This window comes from Bos indicus, chromosome 24, assembly GCF_029378745.1.
Source record: "Bos indicus isolate NIAB-ARS_2022 breed Sahiwal x Tharparkar chromosome 24, NIAB-ARS_B.indTharparkar_mat_pri_1.0, whole genome shotgun sequence".
In the NCBI taxonomy this organism is placed as follows: domain Eukaryota; kingdom Metazoa; phylum Chordata; class Mammalia; order Artiodactyla; family Bovidae; genus Bos; species Bos indicus.
This window is the reverse complement of record NC_091783.1, coordinates 37,196,621-37,211,260: the sequence shown is the minus strand read 5'-3', so window position 1 is coordinate 37,211,260 and position 14,640 is coordinate 37,196,621. Positions and strand designations below refer to the sequence as shown.

Genomic DNA, 14,640 nt, shown 5'->3' with positions numbered 1-14,640 from the left:
TGCACTCCGTTGGTAGCAGTGATTAGTAAAGCAGTTGTGCTGGAGGGGCTTACTGTAGTAAGTGTGGTTTAAAAATGAGCTGACACCCTAACAGCTCCTATGGAAATTCTGTGGCCTTCTCTAGGCTTATGTCATTTAAAAGGCTGAATTCTCATAGGTAATGCAATATTCTTTGGTTTGACAGGACACTCACCATTTTAGGATTCAGTGTCTTCGTGACTTGTAGGCTGTAGACCTACTGGCTAGAGCCAAGTGCCAAGCGGGAGGTTGTATGGAGGCTCGAGAAACAGGAGGATCTCTTTGGGATTCCAGAAAAAAGGTCAGGTTTTCACCCTCTTTGGTCAAGTTGGATGAAATTTTTGAATTATCAACCCTGAAATTAAAAGTTTACATTGTTTTAGATATAGAGAATAGACTTATGGACATGGGGAGCAGGGAGGAGAGGGTGAGATGTCTGGAGAGAGTAACATGCAAACTTAGATTACCATATGTAAAATAGATAACCAATGGTAATTTGCTGTATGTCTCAGGAAACTCCAACAAGGGCTCTGTATCAACCTAGACGGGTGGGATGGGGAGGGAATTGGGAGTGACGTTCTAAAAGGAGGGGATATATGTATATCTATGGCTGATTCATGTTGAGGTTTGACAGAAAACAGCAAAATTCTGTAAACTAATTATCCTTCAATTAAAAAATCAATATTAAAAAAGTTTATACCGTTTTAATGTTTCATTGCAATGTTTTATTTTAGTTTTTCTTAGTCCTACTATACATATTAACAACTTAAAAATTTTAAATTCGCTTCTGTGTACATTCAAGTTTATATACTTGCACATAAAATCTACATGTGTATGAAGTATATTTTTATTGAAAAACAGGACATTTAAGAATTTCTCAGGGAAGTTTTACTTCTAGTCAAACTAGGGTTTTACTTCTAGTCTCTAATTCCAAGAGGTGTTTGTATGTTTTAAAGGAAGAGAATGTCTGTGGTGCATGAGCTATCACCAGGATGGCTGCTGGATCACCTCGCTTTCATTAACAAGATAAGCTATGAACTTCACCAGCATCATGAGCCTTGTTGTAGTAAAAGCCGGCCTACTTCTGTTCACCTTGATTCTCTTCACATGGATTCTGTGTCCTCTTTTGGAGCCTCTGCTACATTTGTTCCTTCTACCAGTAAGCCAGAGAATGATGATAGAGGAAATTGTGAAATGTTCATACAGAAATATGTATTTCGATCTGAACTCTTTGATATCAGCAAACCTTATATAACTTCCGCTAATCACAAAGAGTGCCAAGAAAGTAAAGAAAAGGAAGATCTAGTAAATGATGTTAAGAAAGAAATCTTCATTTCTATTAATGGCAAGGTAATAACTCTTAAGAAATTTTTATTTTTCTATACAGAACACAAATGTATCATTCCAATGTCTTAAATATCTTGTGATTTACTAATTCTAAAGAATAGTCAATAAATCATAGTGATACTTTAGCATATCCAGAGTAATTTTAATTTTTTGCTAACATTCTACCATTTTTAGAAAACCAAATTTGCGTATCTCAAAAGTAAGCAAAGTTGATTCAAAAGTGAATGCTCTGTAAATTAACAAACAAAGCTACACAATAAAAAAACCCTGTCTGCTTAGGTTTCTGTATGAATTGCATGTTTTTTACAAATATTTTTGCTTAAAAACATGTTTTGTTCTCTATAAAATTCTAAAGCAGTATATAGATTTGGGGGGAATTTTAGAGATTTTTCCTTTGGGGATAAACTTGTATAATAAATGTTTGGAAGAAGGGTAATGTTTTTGAAAGATTTCTAGTAATAAAACTAGAAAGTTACTATGGGAAATGTATATATTCTGAAAGTATATATATTTGTATACATATTGGTGTTATCAGAAGTTTTGAGAATACCATTAGGGTCAAATTAATTATGTTTTAAATACTTTTTATGTACTTGAAGAATTCAGAGATGATTATACCAAGTCCATTTCAGATAGATTATATTAACTTTTTTGTTGTTGTTGTTAGAGATAGGAGTTACATTCATTATTCAACCAATAAATGTTTCTATGTGCTGTTGCAAACAGAGTGAGGAAACAAGATAAATATAATCTGCTTTTTGGACCTTATAGTTGGGTGAGGAAGAAAGATACCAATATAAGAAAGCATGTTGAGATGTATAATAAGGAAAGTAATAGAGATTCCATTTATTCATTCAGCCAAAAAACTTTTGTTAGCCTGCTAGGAGTTTGCAACCATGTAGGCACTGAGATTTCAGCAACAACAAGTAGAAAGTCCTTGCTGTGTATTGTACTCACATGTTCTTTGGAGTTGTTACATGTAGAACAGATATATCTTACCTGTACTCAATCTTCAGATTATGTGTAAAGATCTATTAAAAGTACATTGCAGATTTTTTTTTGGTGTAGAAATTAAGAAAGTTCAGAATAATTACCCCACATAGCAACTGATAGATTTCACTATTGACTCTACTACAGTATTAGTTTCCTTGTGTCCATGGATGTCAGTGCTACATTTTATATTATATCGTTCTAGTTCTTTCTAACAGCTAGGTGGCCTTTTATCACCCATTAAGTTTGTAGTAATAGTAATAATAATTATTATTATTTGAGAAAGCTTACCTCCCTAGTCCATACTCTTTGCACTTATTTCAACCTCAGTAGTTAATTATTTGGAGAAGGCAATGGCACCCCACTCCAGTACTCTTGCCTGGAAAATCCCATGGATGGAGGAGCCGAGAAGGCTGGAGTCCATGGGGTCGCTGAGGGTCGGACATGACTGAGAGACTTTCCTTTCACTTTTCACTTTCATGCATTGGAGAAGGAAATGGCAGCCCACTCCAGTGTTCTTGCCTGGAGAATCCCAGGGACAGGGGAGCCTGGTGGGCTGCCGTCTATTGGGTCGCACAGAGTCGGACATGCCTGAAGTGACTTAGCAGCAGCAGCAGCAGCAGCAGCAGCAGTTAATTATTACCTCTTATAGAATGAGATAGACAATATGGAAAATGTGGTAAATAAAAAAGAAATATTAATGTATTTCAAAGTATGAATATTGTGATGGATGGCCACAAAATTTTTTCCCTGTAATTTACTCTTTAGAAGCGTAAGAGATGTGTTGCTTTCAATCAAGGTGAACTGGATGCTATGGAATACCACAGAAAGGTATGGTGTAAAATGTTCATTGATGACATTGGAAGGTTAATGTGAACTAGTATAAGTAAATGGACAATGTGAATAGAGTGGTCTTAAAAATCAGGCAATCATTTTGATCAAGGTTAGAATTTAACAGTGGAGTGGTTTATTGTTACTTCTATAGTAATTAACAATTTAAATCTATTTTTATTAGAACTCCATGTACTTAACATACATTTAACATAAATAAACATATGCTATATTGGTAAAGTCTAGAAATTTTTTAAGTTATAAAAGTCTACTGTCAGTAGGTAAAAGATGGGATAAACTTATGCTACATTGCTTAAGCATATATTTCACATAAATAAACTTATGCTGTATGAGTGTGGTGATATCTTGTTGAGGTTTTTAGCTTGCATTTCCCTAGTGACTAATAATGTTGAGTCTTTTCATTGCTGTACCTCCTACATTCTTTGTTAAAGTTGTTTAGGATTAATGTTGATTCATCCTTGAATATTTGATGTAATTCACCAGTGAGATTATCTAGGCCTGGAGTTTCCTTTTGGGGAAGGTTTTTTAGTAACAATATCAGGTTCTTTAATAGAGCACAGGGATTTTCAGATTTTCTGATTTGCTTATGACAGTTTTGGCAAGTTGTATTTTCCAAGAAACTTGTCCATTTCATCCAAGTTGTCAAATTTATTGGCATGACGTTGTTCATAGTATTCTTTTTCCATGCTTTTAATGTTTATAGGATTTGTGATGATAAGTGATCACCCTTTTCATTGCTATGTTGGTGATTTGTATTCTTTCTTTTCTAGCTTGGGGCTTGTTTTTTGGTTGTATTTTTCAAAGAACCAGTCTTTAAAAAATTTTTTTTGGTAGTTTTTTTTCTTTTTTGTGGCTATACATATATATAACATGAAATTTACCACTTTAACCGTTTTTAGGTGTACAAGTTAGTGGCACTGAGTACATTCACATTGTCTAATCATCACCATTATTTATATCCAGGATGATTTTGCCATCCCAACTGAAATTCTACCCATTAAACAGTAACTCCTCATTTCCTCTTCCCGCTATGTGCCACATTTTATTTATCTGTTCTGTTCATCCACATTTGGGATGTTTCTACCTTTTGGCTGTAGTGAATAATGCTACTATAGACATGAGTGTGCACATAAAACATGTATATATAAACATGTGTAAACACATACATGTTTATGCACTCACACAGAAACATGAGTGTCTCTACTTTCAGGGTTTTTTTGGAATATACCCAGAAGTGGCCTTACTGGATCATATGATAATTCTGTTTCTAATTTTTTGAGGAACTGTGTGTTCCGCAGTGGTGGTACCATTCTGCCTTCCCACCAGCAGTGCATAAGCATTTCCAGTTTCTCCATATCCATGTCAGCACTTATTTTTGTTTTTATTTTTTTTGGTTGCCATCCTAATGGGTAAGAGTTGTGTCTCATTGTGGTTTTGATTTACATTTTTCTGGTGATCTTTGATGTTGAACATATTTGTAAATGCTGTTGGCCGTTTGTCTTCTTTGGAGAAATGTCTGTTTATGTCCTTTGCTCATTTTTAAATTGGGTTTTTGTTGTTGTTTTTGGAGTTCTTTTATATTCCAAATATTAATCCTTTATCAGACACATAAAGTGATGTCAAGTATATTCAAAGAACCAGCTTTTAACTGAGTTAATTTTCCTTATTGTCTGTTTTCTATTCTGCTGATATTTGTCCTCTATTATTTTCTTCCTTTTGGCTTACTTTGCTTTTTTTCTGTTAATAACTTCTTAAAGTAGAGCCTTTTGTCAGTGAGTTTAGATCATTTTTCTTTTCTAATATAAGCATGTAAAGCTGTAAGTTTCCCTTGAATTGCTGCTTTAGTTGCATTCCATGTATTTGGATATGTTGTATTTTCACTTTCATTCACTTCAAAATATTTTCTAATTTCCCTTGTGATTTGATCTTTGACCTATATGAATTATTTAGAAGTCTGCAATTTCATTTTCAGATATTTGATGTTTATCTTAATATCTTTTTGTTATTGATTTCTAGCTTAAATCCATTGGAGTATAAGAATATACTCTGATGTCAGTGCTTTTAAATTTATTGAGTTTTATTTTATAGTCCAGCATGTGAATTATCTTTGTGACTGTATTGTGTGCTATTTTTTATGTATTTTTGAATATGTATTCTTTAGTTGTTGGATACAGTGATCTATGAATGTCAGTTAGGTTAAGTGGATTGATAGTGTTGTTCAGAACTTCTGTCTTTAGAGATTTTTGGTTTATTGGTCTATCACTTGTTGGGTAGATTTTGCTTGGGTGAGTTTAGAATGAGGATTTTAGTCTAAGGCTGATGATTATTTCCTTTTACTGACACAAAATCTGTTATGCACCCAATACCCCTGTCAAGAACAATGATGAACTGTCTGAGATTTTACTTTATTTGGAAGCTAACAAGTTAGCAAGTTTAGGTCTAAGATTTTATTAAAACAGATTTAGATCAAAGTATTAAAGTAACGAGTTTATTAAATTAAGAAGTCACATGTATGTACTGATCACTGCTCAGCTGGAAACTTGACCTTCTGCAACTCTTAAGAGCTCTCTGTCTGTGCAGCTCTCTGCTCTGGTGTTCTCCCTGCAAACTCTTGCCGCCTTGGCCTTTCCAGACTCCCAGCTCTGGTTCCTTGGCTCCGAGAGACTGCTGGTCTCTGAACGGGTCTCCTTCCTGTCCTGCTACATGAAAACTTTCTCAAGGCAGTAAGCTGGAGCAATTGGATTCTATTTTTATTTAGGGAGTACAATTCTGGGGCTTCCCAGGTGGCGCAATGGTAAAGAATCCGCCTGCCAATGCAGGAGATGCAAAAGATGCAGGTTCAGTCCCTGGGTTGGGAAGATCCCCTGGAGGAGGACATGGTGGGAGAATGTCAGCCATGGAGAATTTTTGCCTGGAGAATCCCATGGGGAGAGGAGGAGCCTGGTGGACTACAGTCCATAGGGCCGCAAAGAGTTGGACATGACTGAGTACATGTGTAATTGTATTAATAATAATACTCTGCAGTGCTTGACATCCACCCAAGGTCTGAAAGCCTTTTTTCTGAAAATAATTTTTTAAAAGTAATTTCAGATGAAAAGTACTCCATCTTATCCAGAAGCAGTACTGGCTTTTACTTTTATAATTATTTTGGTTCTGTTATTGCAAAACTTATTTAATATATTCATTTTATAGAGTTGCCTTTTTCTTCTTTAACAATTCAAGCTATATTTTTATGAAATCAAAGATATGTTTATTTTAAAATTAAATTACTAGAAAAATTAAGATTAAATGTGATTAAAACTTAAGTCTTTTTATAGATTAGAATTTTCACTTCTAGAAGCATTATCAAATTCATCTTATAAATTTTTAAGGATTTTTAAAGATATATATTGCTTGGTTATTTAGTTTCTAGTGAGTTTACGAGATTTGTATTATTCCACAGTTAGGAAATAGCCATTCAAAGGTATAGTCACACTTTCTTTTTCTTGTAGTATAAAATTATTTTATTGTAAGCATTAAGAATGTTGGTTTTAATCCATAAGTTGAAATATTCAAAGCGTAGTAGGAAACTTTATTATTTAGAAAATTGTTTTAATGTCAGTGATGTTTTAATAATATACTTAAAAAATTCTCTTACAGATCAGGGGGCTGATTTTGGATGGATCTTCACAGTTAATCCAAGAAGGTCTCACAAGTGGCTTTCTTCATTCATGTTCTGAAAAACTGAACAAGTGCAGTGAGCCCATTACTTTACCGCTTGATACCTGTAATTTGTCAGAATTATGTGAAATGGCAAAGCATTTGCCTTTTCTGAATGAGACGGAACTTCAGACGTTACAGTTGATGGAAGATGATACCTCTGTTACAGAGCAGGATTTATTTTCACGGATAGTTGAGAATACCTCTAGCTTTACAAAAATTATTACTTTAATGGGACAAAAATACCTGCTGCCACCAAAAAGCAGTTTTCTTTTGTCTGACATTTCTTGTATGCACCCACTTCTGAACTGTAAGTAGTTATTATGTTTATTGTTAGATAATTTTTCTGTGGCCTCAAAAGTCAAGAGCAAGTCTGAATGTTGAATGAGCATCAGCATTTTGTGAATAGGGTGAATAATTTTCTCTGTATTTTCTTTTTTAATTTAAAACTTTAAATTCAGTTTTAAAGTGCTGACTTATGCTTTAAAAATTAAAAAAATAAATCTTATTACAAACAAAGTATCAAAAACTTAACTAGTCCCCAAGAGGATAAATATAGTTACTGCTCTATACTTAGGAATTCAGGGTATAATTGTGTTTGACCAAGTAATTTTAACTTTTATTCATAGCAAAGTAGAAATGCTTCAGATATGAATGTTAATTCCCAAACTATTCTTAGCCTTTAAGCTATTTTCAAGTTTATTATCTAAAGTTTCTCAAAAGTATTTTCGTGTATAAAGTTGAAAATTTAGATATTGATGTTCAGAGTTATCTACATGTAAATTTGAATTTAGATTTCTGAAGCTTAACTATGAGTCTTAAGCTTGAAACTATGAGACTTGAGTCTTTAGACACCTCACAAAACTGAGCTGTTTCCTAATCTATAAAATGGATATGATGATACCTACTTCTGAGGGTAATTTTGAGGATTAATTGAGATAATTTGCATCACAAGCTTAGCTCAATGATATGTTTCCAATAAATTATAACTATCATAATATTCTAAGGGATGAGATAAGAGGCATATTGATTAAATTGAATTTAATCTGCTATATACTGTTACTTGTACATTTTGGAGCAAAATTTTAAGTTATTAAAGTAACATAGCTTATTAATGAAAAGCTTCTTTTAATTACTTTCGAGTCATTTTAAACATGAGTGGTTATTCATGTCACAGTGTCATAAATTCTTCACGGTAAATGACAAGATGACAAAATAATGAGAAAATCATGCAATATTTGAACATTTTTCCCCCCCAGTCTTTTTCATCTTTGTTACTCTAATTGTTTAACAGCCATTACATCCTTATTTTAATTTGCATTCTTTTGCTTACTTATGAGATTCTCCATTTACAAAAAGATACCTTTGTGTATAAAAGGGAAAGGGACAGTTTTTCCTTATAGTAAAATCCCAATTAATAAATGTAGGTGGAATGATGTAACTAGGAAATTCCCGTTTGACACGTAGCATAGTACTTGGGTGTCAAAATAGTGGGTGAAAAGATGAGATGCAGGATATTTGCAGAGTCTTCAAGTATGTCCCTGCTGCTGCTGCTGCTGCTAAGTTGCTTCTGTTGTGTCTGACTTTGTGCGACCCCATAGACGGCAGCCTACCAGGCTCCTCTGTCCATGGGATTCTCTAGGCAAGAACACTGGAGTGGGTTGCCATTTCCTTCTCCAATGCATGAAAGTGAAAAGTGAAAGTGAAGTCGCTCAGTTGCATTCGACTCTTAGCAACCCCATGGACTGCAGCCCACCAGGCTCCTCTGTCCATGGGATTTTCCAGGCAAGAGTACTGGAGTGGGGTGCCATTGCCTTCTCCTAAAGTATGTCCCTCCCAGATAGTTAATAATTACTGAGGTAGAACTGGAGAAACCTGGCTGACAGCACTTTAACCAAACAAATGACTCAAGGTGGTATCACTAATCATGAGACATTCTGACACCCTGTGCTTCCTGCTGATGACCAGCCAGTAGTAGTCTTCAAGTATCAAGGTCAAAAAAGATAAAAACTGAGAAACTTTTCCACATTGGAAGAAATTTATGAGACATAGCGATTAAATGTGATTTTGCTGGGGATCCTGGACCAGGGAAAAGGATACTAATAGACAACTGGGGACATTTTATCAATATTAAGGTCAGTATGTCAGTTAAGAAATTGAAGTTTTATTTCATGTAAAAAGTGAAGGAAAAAAAAAAAAAAAAAGGCAAAAAACCCCACATCCATCCTGTGTTTGAAAGGACCATTTTAATATAGCTGCCAAGACTTACATAGGGCATTTACAAATCATCGATGTCTAGCTAGGGGCTTCCCAGGGGGCACTAGTGGTAAAGAACCCACCTGCAAATGCAAGAGACAGAAGAGATGTGGGTTCGATCCCTGGGTTGGGAAGATCCCCTGGAAGAGGGCATGGCAGCCCATTTCAATATTCTTGCCTGGAGAATCCTATGGACAGAGGAGCCTGGCAGACTACAGTCCATAAGGTCATAGAATCAGACATTACCGAAGTGACAGCACAATGTCTAGCTAAGGGAGCTGTAGTTATTTTTAGGAAGGGTGCAACAGGTGCAATTACATTAAAATCCCAGAGGTACTAAATTATAAGGGGAATCTCAATTTTTTTGGATGAACTATTCTATTTGAATAAATGCCACAAATCCTTTTTTTACCAGCATATTTAAATATATTTGCCAGCATATTTATGTCCAGAGTGAATGCACTTCATTGTTGAAGAACATGTTTAGTTTTTAAAGTGATACAAGTAGAAGGTATTTTCTGAAATCCTTTCTTTGTTTTCAGGTAAGAAAACATATGATGTGATTGTGATAGATCCACCATGGCAGAACAAATCGGTTAAAAGAAGTAACAGGTAAGTGTATCTGTTACATATGCTTTCTGAAAGCTATTGTTGTTTGTGCATTATAGTTACATAAACTGAAAGTGTTACTTTATGGTACAAAGTGTCTGAAAAACTAAAACACTTCAGTTTTAAAGTTTAATTCCATTAAGTGGGTAGGTTAAGTAGGTAAGTCTCTTAAACTAGAACTATATATAGGTATAAGAATGTTAAAAATAATATATTAAAGATGAAGGTTGCTGACTGAATTAGTTCAGAAATATTTCTATAACACCAAAAGACAACATTTTTGCTTTCTTTGGGGCTTCCCTGGTGGCTCATATGGTAAAGCGTCTGCCTGCAATGTGGGAAACGGATTCAATCCCTAGGTCGGGAAGATCCCCTGGAGAAGGAAGTGGCAACCCACTCCAGTACTCTTGCCTGGAAAATTCCATGGACAGGAGCCTGGTAGGCTACAGTCCATGGGGTTGCAAAGAGTCAGTTGCATGACTGCGCAACTCCACCTTTCATTTTGCCTTCTTTGATATCAAATTCTAAAGTTTTGAACTATGTGCCAAAATATAGTATTAGTAATATGCTATGAATGAAGTTGTCTAATTCATTCTGAATTTGTTTTAATTTATGCCACTGTTCAGTTTATGTAACCTTTTAGAATGATAAGTTCAGTTAGTAAATAAGACGAAGTTAAATAGCTTTTCAAAAAACTAAAATTTCCCCTCTAGTTCCAGTGAATATCTTCGGTTATATTTCGTCTCACTTTTCAGTCTTCTAGACTGAACAATTTCTGTTACCTTGACTTAAACTTCATATGAAATTTCTTCTTCTCCACAGTTATCTTCAGTTTCCTTATGTTTTTTGTTTATGAACTGTACCAATAATTGGATTTTTTCCTCTTAAAAGTTGCAAGGATCATACAAAGAATTCATCTATCTATTCTCTATATGTGTGTATTTGTGTGTGTGTGTGTAGATATCTGTATATATATATATATAATTTTTTTCTGAACAGTTTGAGAATAAGTTATTTAGGAGAAAGAGTAAGTTACTCTGAAATATTTATTCTGCATTTCTTGAAAACAAAGATATTTTCTTATATAATCGTAGTACAGTAATCAAAATAGGTAATTAATTTTCCTTTTCAATTTTATAGTTTCTTTTATTAATAAGAATCACACAGGGAGATACTGTAATTGTTGATGCATTGTTCCCAGTTTTACCATCTGTGATAGGCAAAATAGTTTCTTTCCATCCCCACCCCCTACCCCTGTTCCACACTCCCTTCCATGTCTTTATCTTAATCCCTGGAATTTATGAGTATGTTAGGATACATGGTAAAGAGAAACTAAAATTCCAAATGGAATTAAAGCTGCCAAGGAAAAGAGATTACTATGCATTACATAGATAGGCCAGTCCATAGCATATCATAGATAGCGGCCATGAGGAGATCCCCTACGTCCAAGGTCATGAGCTGCGGCTGTGCTTTGCTGGACTGGCCATGAAGAGATACCCTATGTCCAGGGTCAGAGAAACCCCAGTAAGATGGTAGGTGCTGGAATGGCTGTGAGGAGATACCCCACGTCCAAGGGCAAAGGAGAAGTCCCAGCAAGACAGTAGGAGGGGTGAATTTGTGTTTAGAATCAAACCCCATTCTCACCAGAGACGCTCAGAGGGCATAAACAAACCTTGTGTGCACCAGGACCCAGGGACCCCACAGAGACTGAGACAGAACTGTGTTTGAGCATCTCCTGTGGAGGTATGGGTCAGCAGTGGACTGCCACAGGGACAGGGGCTCTGGGTGCAGCAGACCTGGATATGGCATAAGCCTTCTTGGAGGAGGTCGCCATTATCCCCACCACAGAGCTGCCAGAACTTACACAGGACTGGGAAATAGACTCTTGAGGGCGCAACAGAACCTGTGCACCAGGACCCAGGAGAAAGGAGTGACCCCACAAGAGACTGACCCAGACTTGCCCGTGAATGTCCAGGAGTCTCTGGCGGAGGCGTGGGTTGGTGGTGGCCTGCTGCAGGGTTGGGGGCACTGAGTGTAGTACATGCATGGGATCTTTTGAAGGAGGTCACCGTTATCTTTATTACCTCCACCATAGTTTGGCCCCAGGTAAATAGCAGGGATATCTCCTCTCAGCGGCCTGCCACTCCAGCGCCGCGCATTCAGGTATGACCTAAATCAAATCCCTTATGATTATACAGTGAAAGTGAGAAATAGATTTAAGGGACTAGATCTGATAGATAGAGTGCCTGATGAAATATGGATGGAGGTTCATGACATTGTACAGGAGAAAGGGATCAAGACCATCCCCAAGAAAAAGAAATGCAACAAAGCAAAATGGCTGTCTGAGGAGGCCTTACAAGTAGCTGTGAAAAGAAGAGACGTGAAAAGCAAAGGAGAAAAGAAAAGATATACCCATTTAAATGCAGAGTTCCAAAGAATAGCAAGGAGAGATAAGAAAGCCTTCTCAGTGATCAGTGCAAAGAAATAGAGGAAAATAATAGAATGGGAAAGACTAGAGATCTTGTCAAGAAAATTAGAGATACCAAGGGAACACTTCATACAAAGGCGGGCTCAATAAAGGACAGAAATGGTATGGACCTAACAGAAGCAGAAGATATTAAGAAGAGGTGGCAAGAATACACAGAAGAACTGTACAGAAAAGATCTTCATGATGCAGATAATCACGATGGTGTGATCACTCACCTAGAGCCAGCCATCCTGGAATGTGAAGTCAAGTGGGTCTTAGGAAGCATCACTATGAACAAAGCTAGTGGAGGTGATGGAATTCCAGTTGAACTATTTTAAATCCTAAAAGATGAAAGTGCTACACTCAATATGCCAGCATATTTGGAAAACTCAGCAGTGGCCACAGGACTGGAAAAGGTCAGTTTTCATTCCAATCCCAAAGAAAGGCAATGCCAAAGAATGCTCAAACTACTGCACAATTGCACTCATCTCACACGCTAGTAAAGTAATGCTCAAAATTCTCCAAGCCAGGCTTCAGCAATACATGAGCTATGAAATTCCACATGTTCAAGCTGGTTTTAGAAAAGGCAGAGGAACCAGAGATCAAATTGCCAACATCTGCTGGATCATCGAAAAAGCAAGAGAGTTCTAGAAAAACATCTGTTGCTGGTTATTGACTATGCCAAAGCCTTTGTGTGGATCACAATAAACGGTGGAAAATTCTGAAAGAGATGGGCATACCAGACCACCTGACCTGCTTCTTGAGAAACGTGTATGCCGGTCAGGAAGCAACAGTTAGAGATGGACATGAAACAACAGACTGGTTCCAAATAGAGAAAGGAGTACGTCAAGGCTGTATATTGTTACCCTGCTTATTTAACTTATATGCAGAATACATCATGAGAAACACTGGGCTGGAGGAAGCACAGGCTGGAATCAAGATTGCTGGGAGAAATATCAATAACCTCAGCTATGGAGATGACACCACCCTTATGGCAGAAAGTGAAGAACTAAAGAGCCTCTTGATGAAAGTGAGAGAGGAGAGTGAGAAAGTTGGCTTAAAGCTCAACATTCAGAAAACTAAGATCATGGCATCTGGTCCCATCACTTCAGGGGAAATAGATGGGGAAACAGTGGACACAATGACTGACTTTATTTTTGGGGGGCTCCAAAATCACTGCAGATGGTGACTGCAGCCATGAAATTAAAAGACACTTACTCCTCGGAAGGAAAGTTATGACCAATCTAGACAGCATATTAAAAAGCAGAGACATTACTTTGCCAACAAAAGTCCGTCTAGTCAAGGCTATGATTTTTCCAGCAGTCATGTATGGATGTGAGAGTTGGACTGTAAAGAAAGCTGAGCACCGAAGAATTGGCTCTTTTGAACTGTGTTGTTGGAGAAGACTCTTGAGAATCCCTTGGACTGCACGGAGGTCCAACCAGTCCATCCTAAAGGAAATCAGTCCTGAATATTCATTGGAAGGACTGATGCTGAAGCTGAAACTCCAATACTTTGGCCACCTGATGCAAAGAGCTGACTCATTTGAAAAGCCCCTGATGCTGGGAAAGATTGAAGGCAGAAGGAGAAGGGGACGACAGAGGATGAGATGGTTGGATGGCATCACCGACTGAATGGACATGAGTTTGAGTAAACTCCAGGAGTTGGGGATGGACAGGGAGGCCTGGCATGTTGCAGTGCATGGGGTCACAAAGGGTCAGACACGATTGAGTGACTGAAGTAAACTAGCATATTTGTAGATAGGAGACCTAACTGAGGGAATTTCTTTTTTCTTTTCTGTTATTTTTCTCTTCTCCTCTTTTCTTTTTCCTTCTTCTCCACCCATCCTCCCCCCAGTCTTTTCTCTTCTTTCTTCCTTTAAAAGTGTATAGTATGTAGAAAAACAACAACAAAAAAGTGAATAAAAAATAAAAGTGTATAGTATAAGCATATTTATAGGCTGATAGTAAGAAACTACTAGAGAGGTTGAAAATACAGAAGGAGGAGAGTACTTAGCATTACTGATAGACTAGAAGATGGGAATAAACACAGCTGGAGGGATATGCTTTAAACACATGAAACCATGCTGTTTCCTTTAAGAGAAAAATAAGAGAAATAGGTAAGTGAAGGTGTACAATGAAGGTTATTATACACCCTCATCATACACCTGGCAGAGGGTTAGGTGGTTGAAAGAGTCTAAAGACCTTTATTTTGACTGATATTTGGCATATTTCATCTGCCAAGAGTGTGTTTGGGCAAAGGACTTAAGAAGAGATGAGAGTTTGTAGTAGTTGACCAAGGGTAAGTAAAATAATTGATGAGTAGTTTTGAGAGCCTGAGAATGGATTGCCAATTTTCAGTTTAGCATTTTTCTCCATCTGATTTTTTTCTATATGAAGTTG

The 14,640-nt window shown here is 36.6% G+C and overlaps 1 protein-coding gene across 6 annotated transcripts in view; it reads left to right on the top strand.

Moving 5' to 3' along the window:
* The window catches only part of METTL4 (methyltransferase 4, N6-adenosine), a 29,214-nt gene that overhangs the window by 1,737 nt on the left and 12,837 nt on the right, over positions 1-14,640 (top strand). For 5 of the 6 annotated variants that reach the window (XM_019986982.2, XM_070778865.1, XM_019986981.2 and 2 more), the window contains exons 2-6: positions 185-319; positions 975-1,368; positions 3,124-3,186; positions 6,847-7,216; positions 9,705-9,774. In XM_019986982.2, the coding sequence (XP_019842541.2) occupies positions 982-1,368; positions 3,124-3,186; positions 6,847-7,216; positions 9,705-9,774 (890 nt within the window). In that variant the 5' untranslated portion in view covers positions 185-319; positions 975-981. The remainder of the gene's footprint in view (positions 1-184; positions 320-974; positions 1,369-3,123; positions 3,187-6,846; positions 7,217-9,704; positions 9,775-14,640) is intronic. The other variant, XM_070778866.1, reaches the window with a different exon arrangement.